Here is an 11,815-nt window from a genome sequence, read left to right as displayed (position 1 = left end):
GGTTCGAGGCAAAGCACAGTTTTTTTAAACAGGTCGTGCGCCACACCCGTTCCTTTAAGAATATTCTCTTGTCCCTGGCAGTGAAGCATCAGTTCATGATGGCGTATCACTTGGATTCAGCCACTACTGAAGAGTCTTGTTTGACTGTCTCATCTGTGTCAACTGTATCAGTTGACATTTTACATCAGGATGTTCAGAGGGTTCTGCTTCTGAAAAACCCTGACATTACTTGCATTCAGCTCACAAAAAATGCATCTGTTAACGGATTGAACTACAGAGAAGGCATGGTTGTTGTTGTTGGCTCAATTGGTGGCTTGCCAGAGTTTGCAGAGATTGTTCAGATGGTTGTACTGGGGAACAGCTTGAGCTTTATTGTGAAAGAGCTGAGTGCTTGGTACAGGGAGCATTTCAGAGCTTTTGAGTTATGTCCCACATCACATGTCCGCCTCATTCAACTTGACGCCTTGGTAGACCAGTATCCTTTGGTGGACTACACGATTGCAGGCCGGCGAATGGTGACACTCAAAAGATTCCTGTACATACAAGGTTTGATCATTGTAGTTTTTGTGAAGTTCATGTGTTCTATGGGCTGATCAACTAATAAACTAAACATGGAAGCAAGAGGGTTACCCGAACAATTCTTATATAGTGCACAAAATGTATTTTAAAGTAAAGCAATATTGGAGAATCCTCTTCAAGGAGACAACCAGCTTTCTGATAACACTCTTGATAAGTGGCCCTCATGTTTCCATTAAACATAGGAGTGTTCATGTTAAGATCAACATAAAAATAGACAGTTAATTAATGTTCAAATCTTTCTTTTCAACTACATCATGTTCAAAGGAAGAACTGCCACACATAAGCACAAAGGCTTAATGTTACAACTTGGAAGAATTTTGAAATTGTAACTAGGGATGGGGATTGTTAATTTTTTTTGATACTGATGCTGTTATTGATACTCCTTAATGGTTCAAGTCCTTATCAATGCGTTTATCGATACTCCCTATTTATCAGAAAAAATCGTTGGCAATCTTGAATCAAAACTTGCTATGATTTTATTTCTCAACAATTGATGGTTTCTGAATGTGAACAGAAATAAATGCCTTTTTTAACAGACAGCGCAGATGTTACAGGAACCCTTAAATGTACAGTTTCACTGAAAGAAGGGTGACATTTGTCTTTTATTTGATTGTTTTTTAAGTGTTTCAATTTTACATGTAAGTGTTGATAAACAATCTGTCACCATTAATCAATGGTTTGATTTTCCTATCCAATTTTAATCATCCGATCACGTGATCAAGATCGTGGCATTTTTTAACGATCGGAGATCGGGGGAGACAGAATCGGAAAAGGCCTGGGGCCTTAGTTCTTGTTTTCAATTAAAATGTGTATAATAGAACATCATCATTCATTTTAGAATATAACTTTATTTGTCATTATAACAAGTACAAAGATATTCCAAACAAGAAATTGCAACTTTATTGTCACACACATACAAGGTTATCTTGTGGTGCACCACTGAGAAGCTTTGTTTTTATTTTGTTGATCCACTGCTGCACTAAGTGGAGAAAAAAAGCTACATCCATGTTGGCTAGAATGATGGATTCCTTTTTTCAAAAACCTGGACATGATTAGTTTTTGTGGACATATGATGACTCCTGGGTCTGTGAGGACAGCTTACTATTGAAGGCAGAGCTGGTGGCTCGTGTAGCTGTCCACATGACATGACAAAACATAAGACTGCAGCAGAGGCCATGACTCAAATTTCGTTAAAAAACTTAACTGAACAAATAATTGTGCATAATTGTTATGTTATAAACGACATGAGTTTACTCTAAGCACAACAGTATGTAAAAGGGGTCTGAGACTTAATGAGAGAATTGGTAAGATCAAACGTTATTGACCTCCGGGTTTCACAAAAAAATCAGAACCGGGTCCTTACGAAACCATGTTTCAATCCCCATCCCTAATTGTAACTCTCAGAGCAAGAATTGGTGATTTCTGTCACAGACAACAAAATGTGTGGGAGTATCTTTCTGTACTTATGGGTTCATTATTGTGAGTCCTGTACCTGAGTAAAAACAACTGAAAATGTAAATAAACATGTTCTTTATCCCCACATGTAGATTGAAGAATGCCACAGCACCTGAAGCTGAGAGTCATTGTAGATGACAATGACTTCAGAAGACTTGATGTCCCTACAGGATTGCCAGAGACTTTAGAGGAGTTGCACAATGCAATTCGAGAATCTTTTGATATTGAAAATGACTTTCGCATTCAGTTTATGGATCCAGATTTCAATGACGAATTTATGAATGCAACATCAATAAAAGACATTAAGGACAGAGCTACCATCAAGTTGGTGTACATACAACATTGTGCCAGTGTGAGTCCACCTCTGTCACTGCAGAGTATCCCTGGCCCTTCTTATTCAACAGAAGCACCAGCAAGCAGCCAAAGATCTCCAAGCGTGTCCTCACAGTATTCATCTTCAGCAGACTCGGATGGCACCATCCTTTTGCACCACTCAGACAGTGAACTCAGAGTGCATCCATGGCCACATAAATTCCCCATACCTCGCTTCTCTTACAATGTGGAGACTCAGCTTCAGCGAGGAAATGAACACTTCAGAGAAACAGGGATTACAATGAAGATCACTCCAGGGTTGAAGTCAGAAATTTTGGAAAAACTTGCAGAGGAGATTTTCCAGTTCACGGCCTACCCACAGAATTTTCAAATAGATGATGTAGCACGGTCACTCATACAAAAGTTTCCATGTCTAAAAGAACTGTCAGCCACTGGTTACTACGCATGGATGATTAGCCTCAAGTACAAAATGGCTAATTACAGGACTAAGATGCGCAATATTGGCTGTCCAGAAGTGTCTGTGAATGCTCTGAAGAACAAACCAAGGGATGAATGTCTTCCAGCAAAAAATGTGAAGAGGCCAAAAAAGGCTGAAGTCAACTTCTGTCCCTCACACCCGACTGGCGAAACAGATGAAAGCCTAGAAAAGCTCAGAGTGGAGCTGCTGGATGATGTGAAATGGAGAAACAGCATGTCATGTGTTAAAGAGAAGATGGCCAGAACATTCTCCTTTAGAAGAAAAGAAATTGTTCAAGGAGAACCACTTGTCCAAGTGGTTAAAGCCAGATGGCCTGCTCTTTTCCAAATCAATGAGGTAAGCACTTAATGAAAATCAGTTACTGTAGTGGTTGATTTTGCCTACCAGAGAGTAGGGGTGTAATGATCCATCGATATAGATCGATACATTGGTTAAGCAATGATCCAATCACATTGATGGAAAGTCGATACACCGATCCACATCGTGATCTTTAATGTACGCCTTTATTTTGAGATCCTGACCAGACATGCGTGTCCATTTCCAGCCAACCGCGAGTCGTGAAGATTCCTCTCAAGTCTCACACACTCAGCGTATGAGACACACATTTGAACCATTTCACTCTGACACGCCACACCTGATATTTCTCCTGCTATAAAATGTACTGTTTAGCGCCCACCTAGTCACACCGCTGTAGGCGAACGTGTAGCGAGACGCTGTTAGCATCACAGAGCTAAAAGGGAGCCAGACATATCGGCCAATCATAAAATAGCTTTCCTGTATCCGGGTAAGATACGGTCGACCTGACTGCAGAGGATGCAGCCTGCACAGACGACAGGAGGTCATCATCACACGACTGCAGTGAGTTATCTCATCATTTGATTTTGTAGCCACTGATTCATGAAATTTCATAAAGTTAAAAAGTCAAACGGCGAGAGCTTAGTGTCATTCCTCCTCCATATCGACTATTACACAGAGAAACAAAGTCTGATCACACTGACATACAAACTGTGGTTATCAGGCATCACAGTAAAAAAACCATCAATGTTAAGTTCGTTAAGTTGATCGTTCTAATTTTGAACAATAGAAATGTTTGGGTTTAATTAAAATCAAAGCCTCAAATTTTTGGTTTGATAGAAAATTGTCAAATGTTGGAGGTCAATAATAAAGTTTGTGTAATCAGTCATTTTTAATTATAGTGTTGTGCCATTACTTGATATAATAAAGAAACATTACAGTATAACATTCAAACCCATACGGTAATTGTGGGGGCAAAAAAGCACCTTACCTGAATTTAACCAGTTTTAATTTTAAAACATAATTAGATCATACAGATGGCTATAATCCTCTACAAACTGTCATACCCAAAGGTCAGCACATCGTTCACATTTCAGTAATAAAACTATCAAAATTGTTTTGTATTTCTTTCTTGCCTCAGGTGAAAAGTTGCTGATTGTGTTCAGTGAGGACATTATATCGTCTTAAATCGATCGAAGGCCCCTGAATTGCATCATATCAAATCGTGACATACTTTGTGATATCGGCAAATATATCGTTTTCCAAAGAATCGATATCGTATTGTCATGAAACTGGTGATTTACACCCCTACCAGAGAGCAAAAGAACTAAACATTATGAAGCTGAGATGGAAAATTATTTTGCTTGAAGTTCTTTGTGTACTGTACCTTTTCTTATGATACAGAGTTAGATGGCTCTTGGATTGTCTGCTGTTTTGAGCAGGCAAAGCATGTATTGTACAATGAGTTTATCAGAGGTCACCTAATAACCACAGAACCACTGCTTGCTACTATTAGAATAAATGTTTTCACTGGTCCAGCTTCTGATGATTTGCCACACATTGCATATGTGCGGTTATTCAAGGGGTTAATACTTTAAACTAAAACACATACTATCACATACTGTAATCTTGGTGAATGAAGTAAAAATAGAAAAGTATCCTTTTTAAATGTAGTACTTGTCAAATATTTTCATACTGATAACTGAACATAGTTTTGTCTATCTTCTCTTATTTGTGTTTACAGGTGAATGCTGAATTCCAGCGGATAACAACAATACCTCTCGAAACAACATTCATGGCACAGTTGGATAAGGTCCTTGCCAATTTGAAGTCAGTTTTCCAGAAGAAGGGGGGGCAGACTGGCCAAAAGCTGGCCAAACCTCTGAGGATCTTGCAAGAGGTGAATATACTGTGTTATAGAAGTTCTCATACAGACTTGAACGTGACTGATAACTTTTACGTTCTCCAGCCTGACATACAATTGACAGAGCCTTGAACAAAAGAACCCTCAGGTTTGGAAGCCAACTGAGACCTTAAGTTGCAGCATCAGTGATGTTTCATGGTGAATAAACACTCCTGATCAGAATCTTAAAACCAGTTGAAAAAAATGCACAAATTCACATTTTGCACTGTTGGAACTTATAAAGATTTTAAGTCGAGTTTCAAGATGCAAAAAGAAAAAAGTATCAAAATATTTGAGCAAACAATTTATTGAAAACCATAGTTTTGCAGTTCAGCAGCTTTCTAAACTTTAAGACCACAGCAACAAACATTGAAATCCCTTAAAGTGGAAATAAAAGTTTAAAAAATAATAAATTTGTAATGAGTAGCTCCATTGTTCTTGCAACTTAAAAAATAGACTTGACATGCTTGAGTGTTTCCAGGAGGCTAGTGGGAACGTTGCTTCATGAAGATTTTGGCTTTTAAAGGCTGTGGTTTTAAACTTTTAACCAGCCGATGAACTCACAATTTCCTTAATTATCGTTTTAAATAAACTGCTTACTCAAATATTTTATTTGACTTGCTCTCATGTTTGCTTTTTGTGTTTTGAAATTGTGAAAAATGTAACAATGTGAAATTGGGCATTTTTTCAACTGGTCTTAGGATTTTGATCAGGACTTTATTGACTACCTTTTGGGGTCGCAGTTACAATATTTGGCCTTTAAGACAAGTTATTCACAATGAACTGATTTACTGTTCCTCTGTCTATTATTTTCAGTGTCATGGCAAACATCTATGGTTTTTTAAGTAACCATACCCTGGAAACACTTTGGTTGCATTCACTCTTTCAAAGGCCTAGATGCATTGGTGAGAAATGAAATAGTCGTCTTTTCACAGGAAACAAATGGCATCAGTCACAGAAGGGCAGCAGCCCTCAAGGCACTTTGCATTTACTTTGGCGAAGATGATTCACGTCTCATCCAGGAGTACACGGTACGATATTGTCACTGCACTTGCCCTTGACATGTTTTGTTGTGTAAAGGAAAGAGTTTCTACAAGACACATGGGTGAACAGAACTTCAACTTTGTCTTATAGAAGTCAGACACCAATGCCATGTGACATGAAAGAAAATAATGCTCAAATTAGACTATAAACAAAGATAACATTGATCTGATTGTAGGCCCCACATAACTGGTTCTAACATTGGTACTCCAGGTCATTGGACTTAATTGTTCTTACATTTTGCTAAAGGGAAAACAGATGTACAGAAACAGAGGAACTTTACACATAGAAAAGACAGATTTACTTGCCCTACCGATAATTTCCTTCAGCATGGTATAGAAACTACTTGATCTGCGAGTAAGATAATAATATAAAAATAAAATGTTATGTTACTTAGTAAATGCAGTATACCTACCACAGTTGCAGGGTGGAAACCTTTTTTGACTGACAAAATAAGGCAATATAAGGCATAAAAAAATTTTGGGGTGATACATTTTTTAAAATGAGTATAAAGGGAATATTTACATACAAAGCAAGAACCATTTTTAAAGACTGATATAAAGTAGTTACAGGACAACTGATGAAAAGTTTTGTGTTGATATAAATTAAGTAAGCAAACAAAACTACTTCATGAAAATATCTTTTAGGACCGACCAACCAGTGAAACATTAGGTCATTGCCGTGTTTTGAATGTTTTTATATTTTTTAAACAATGGAGCTCTATGGTCCAGAAGTAAGAGCATTCATCAGACTAAGATGCTTAAATTGAACATTAGGTGTCTGGTTTAATGTTTGATGACACTGAGGGCCGGATCCACAAAGAATGGATTGTTTCTGCCTATAGCACTGTCATTTTCGCAGAAATAGCTCATGCAATCTGCCCTGTTTTAGCGCCCCATCCTCAAAAGAATTTGCTCTAAAGATATGCAGGCGCATATGGCATAGAGGTGGCTTTGTCCCTGCAAACTTCCACAGTGACGTCTCCTATACACTGAGCTGCAAAAAAAACGTAAACTTTCCGCCACAGCAAGTAGTTCATGTAGCTGAAGTGATCTAGCAGGTCAAAAAAAAAAAAAAATTCAGGCTTGAGGGAACGCATGCAGGTGAGTCATGCAGAGATGATGGGGCCATGAGGAGGACTGCTGCTGCTCTTTAGGCCAGATGCTTATGTTGTAAGGGGGCAATCAACCTGAGCCGTCTGCCACAAGAAGACACACTAAGAGGCCGGAAAGAAAAATAATTGTAATTTATAATTACCTTCGCATTCACATTTTGTCATTTTCTAATGGTCAAGGCTTTATTTGTTGATTAATTTATTATTTATTATAATGTCATGATTATCTTAAATAGTTTAAATATATAATAAACAAATAATGTATATAAACAAGTTGATGCAGAGCTGTCCATGGTCCTGAATCTTTTATACTGATCTGTTTACATTAGAGCAGAGCTGTCCATGGTCCTGTCTTTAGGTCAACATAAAGCCCAGTCTGACCTACCACTGAGGCCACTGAATTACTATTTTCAGGATGAGCAGTTGAGTTACATATATTTCTTGGGTTTGTTTGGGTATCACTGATTTATCCTCTTAATGAGTGAAGCACTCAGCATTTAGCGAACTATCCTTACCTCCTGAGACATGGTCCCAAAGTGTATAAATGTTGGAGTATTCTTTGTGCCCTTTAACCCTTGTGGGTAATAGAGTACATTTTTGTCAATTTTTCAAGGTCAATTCAGTCAATTTTTTTTTTGCTCAACTTTTTTTCCATAATTTAGGCAGTGTTACTCAGTATGACATTATTTTCTATAGGACGGTATTTTTCATGGAAGCCTTGAAATTCAAAGCTTGATTTTAGCCAGAAGTCAAAGGTTATCATGGAACAAATTTACTACCCTTTCTTTGAGGTAATCGGAGGACATAAATGTCCTGTCCCAAAGCTGCTGTAAAAACATTACATTAATATTTGTTTGTACTTTTATTGCTCAAATCATTCAGTCAACTTCAGATCTAATAAAAAATACCAGATATTACAATATTTATTGTATTTTAACCCTTTAAATGCCAACTTGATTACATGATGTACACATTTTTAATGAAAAAATACACAAAAAGTGAGTTATTATCAATATAATCAATGTTGTGTATGCTTAAAGGATCGCATGCTAGTTTTTTCTGTCTGAACAGGTTTAGTGGTTGCAAAAGCTAAAGCAGTGCAATCTTTTTGAGGACCTGGCTCTGAGTGTATTCAAGTAAAACAGAAGAAAGACATGAAATATGACATACAATATATATTTTTTGTTTTTTGTTCCCCTCAAATAACAGGACAGCAGGGGCGATGACATTCTGAAAGACATGCAGAAATCGAGCATGGGGATATATGTGATCAACAAGGAGGGTGGAGTGACTGGACATCTTGATGACATTGGTGTTCATGTTGAAGGAGTGACTGTTCTGGACAACATAGGATCTGAAGCACAGGCCTGTGCAATGATGCTGGGACTCATTTATGCCCTGAACATGGCATACCCAAAAGAGCTCAGAAACTACTACGAGTTCATTCAGAAAGTGCTGATGCAAATGGATGGTGAAAGGCCTTCACCCAAAGTTCTTGGACTCAAGAACAAAATTTTTGCCGAACTCTGAGACCTCTTCAGCCACACCCTGGACTTTGCTAAGCTGCTGTAATGTCTGACAAATGATAAATCTGTCTGTTTGAACTACTTCACATTTTTTGACCAACACTTCAACTTTAATAAAGAAATTCTGCTTGGTTTGGAGAAATATTTTGACAACACAAAGGAAAAATTGATTTCTCATTGTTGTGTCACTTGTTTTGTTTTGTTTTGGGGGGTTTTGAGAGGGAAAAATTGCTAAAATCAAAAATGCAGTATATTGTGCTGTTCTCACAAATGCAGCGTTTGCTGTCTTTTGGTATAAAAGGTTCAACAATACTGGTGTTTTACTTCAAATAATTTTGAAAAGTAAATTTCCATTTCAAATAAGAGGTGGGGGAAGACACGCTCTTACCTAAGCATCTTTGTTTGGAGCAAAGAATGTTCTGTTGTATTTTTCTTGACTTTTTTCTACTTTTCACTCAGCAGTTAATGGATTCAGTTTGTAAGTTAAAGCTTTGATCTGACAGGTGAATTGAAATACCCCTTCACTGCAGAAGCATGTTCAGGAAATATGTGTTGTGTTGTGTTTAGCTGTGTTGTTACATTGTAGCACATGCTCAGCATCTCTTTTGTCAGGAATGCTGTCTGTCAGATGTGCAAGGTTCTTGTCTTTGGTCAATACCACCACCACCACTGCCTTGTAATGTGAATAGTGGTGCAAGTTTGAGTCATAGCACTCACACATTCATTTATTGTTTAATAAAGTCCTAAATGTTTCATAAGCATTTGTTTATTTGTGTGAATAAGATCAATCATAACAAGTAAAGACCAAGTACTACAATAAATGTTAAATTACATTGAACTCAATTCTATAATGTTTTAATGAACCAATAAATTGATTTGAGTATACACAAATAAAAAGGGTTTATAGCAGTTAAGGCAACACAATACAATTTAGTTCAATGAACATGGATTAAGTTGTGATTGCTTAGGAAATTTGAGTAAAATCTACTAAATTTATTTGAGTTACAACAACAAATGTTATTAATTTGAAATAACTTAAAAATAACATGTACATTGAAATTAAATAAATTATCTAGATCTAGATAAAGATATTGCGTGCAACTGCTAAAATTAATAAAATTGTGTTAATTCAACAAAACATTTTTTTCAGTGTATGTTTTATGTTCTTTTTGAATAAATTAGCGACTCTGGGCTAGTTCAAAAAACAATGGGCCAAAAATGACCCTTTGGTTCATTGAGTGACTTAGTAGATGGAGAATGGTGACAGTCCTCATTTGGCTAAAACCCTGAAATAAATTCATTATAATAGATTTTACTGAGTGACCTTTGTAGTACAGGGCCAGAGACTAATAAAGTAAATTCCTATATCTTTTCAGGGAGTATGGCATCCCCCTTTTCAAAACAGTGAACGCAACAGGGAAAGTTTACTGTAGTACATGTATTAGAACAACTTCAAGCTGATGATAGTGACTTGAACAGTGATTCAGGGCAGATTCTGATTAATTGTTTCAACAGCCTGAAAGTGACAGAGGTCAGAGGTGAATCTTCTGCTCAAGACAATGATTCATCCAATGACTCGTCCAGTAAGATGTGCTATCTCCCGAGACTGCTACTCCACACCAACACTGATTGTTTGAAATGGCAAGACACAAAAGCAGTCAATTTGATATCAATCATATGCAAGACTAGAGCCTTTGGGAAAAGCTTGATGCTGGGACAAGTCCAAAAAAGAGTACACCAACACTGATCAGCCAAACATCATCAACACTTCCATGGGAGGAGTTGACATTGGAACAGCAAGAAGGCAGTCTAGGTCACCAACTCCTGGCCCCTCCTCCCAAACTCTTGGCCACTCCACCCCACCACCACCAAGATTTGTTCAAATTTATCAGAGTGCAGATGTTCGTTTCAACCAAATTGCACATTGGCCAGTCAAAAAAGAAAATTGCCGTCGTTGCGCTGTGAGCAAGGACCTCTAAACTGAAATGCACTGTGAAAAATGTGCAGTTTCTCTCTGCATCAACAAAAAAAGAAACTGTTTCAAAGACTACCACAATGTCTGGTGTGAGTTCCTCTCTGTAGCAGAACAAATTTTTGGATAAGCAAAGACCCATGGTGTTAGTTTTTTCAATCGTGATTTTGGCCTTATGTTCCTGTTTCCATTGACCAAAGTGTGTTTGTACTTTTGAAATCCAGTTCTAACTTGCAACATAAGAGCAAAAAAATGTTAGATGTAGTTGTGTGGTTGACTGAATAATTTTTCCTAAATTTAAAATAGTTTGCACTGACAGTGTTGGTTAATATGATCCTTCGAAATGATACGCCTAAAGCCCAATGGGTCAAATTTGACCCAAATCCTAAATCAGAGAATAAAGGGTTAAAATTGAAAAAGTTGATATTTTGGTGTTCAGTGAACTTACAGCAATCATTTAATGCATAGTTCATAATTTTCCAAAGAAGGGAAGGGTTCTTGGGTTCTCCAGGGTTAAAAGCCAAAATACCGCCGTCTCAGGCGCAGCTATTGTAGCAGTTTGGAGCCGGAGTCAGCGCAGTAGAGATGATGAGGGATTCTGAGAGAATCTGAGTGGAGCTGGGTGACAAAAATATATATATTTTTTTTTTCTTTAGAGACTTTAATCACTTCTTGACTCTACCTCCCGACATATTTTACAATCCCAGAAAAAAATACACCAGAACGGCAGCTGTCAATCATTGTTAAACGTTACATAAAGCCTCGTTTTTAACCTTGTATAACTACTGAAAACAAAACTTTTCAGAAAAAAAAAGGACTTGAATACAAGACAGCCAAATGATATCTTCAAATCACCACAACAATCGGGCCTGAGAAACATTACTACGAGGTGTATTAATTTTTTAAAGTTTGACCACAGCTCATCTGGAATGGCTGGAAAAGCTGGACTTTTTAACCTATACTGCAGCCAGCCACCAGGGGGAGCAGTTTTTGTGGAGACCTCACTTAGAGTCAAGCAAGTGGACGTCCATTTTTTTTACAGTCTATGGGTCATCTCTTCAGATTATATACTACAAAGTAGGAGTTGAAGACTAAGTGCATAAAATATAAATTAAACAGC

General features: G+C 37.4%; 1 protein-coding gene across 1 annotated transcript; it reads left to right on the top strand.

The window, feature by feature from the left end:
- Positions 1–212: 212 nt before the first annotated feature.
- LOC141807753 (uncharacterized) lies at positions 213–8,866 on the top strand. Its single transcript, XM_074693947.1, has 5 exons — positions 213–546; positions 2,127–3,181; positions 4,884–5,039; positions 5,978–6,073; positions 8,407–8,866. Exons 2-5 carry the CDS (start codon positions 2,135–2,137, stop codon positions 8,725–8,727), a joined length of 1,620 nt encoding a protein of 539 aa, XP_074550048.1. The 5' UTR covers positions 213–546; positions 2,127–2,134; the 3' UTR covers positions 8,728–8,866.
- Positions 8,867–11,815: the final 2,949 nt, after the last annotated feature.

This window comes from Halichoeres trimaculatus, unplaced genomic scaffold (genome assembly GCF_033239565.1).
Source record: "Halichoeres trimaculatus isolate MK-OKI-2021-1 unplaced genomic scaffold, fHalTri1.1 fHalTri1_scaffold_18, whole genome shotgun sequence".
NCBI classification, from domain to species: Eukaryota; Metazoa; Chordata; class Actinopteri; order Labriformes; family Labridae; genus Halichoeres; species Halichoeres trimaculatus.
The sequence above is the reverse complement of the archived record's forward strand: the minus strand, read 5'-3'. Positions and strand labels throughout refer to the sequence as shown.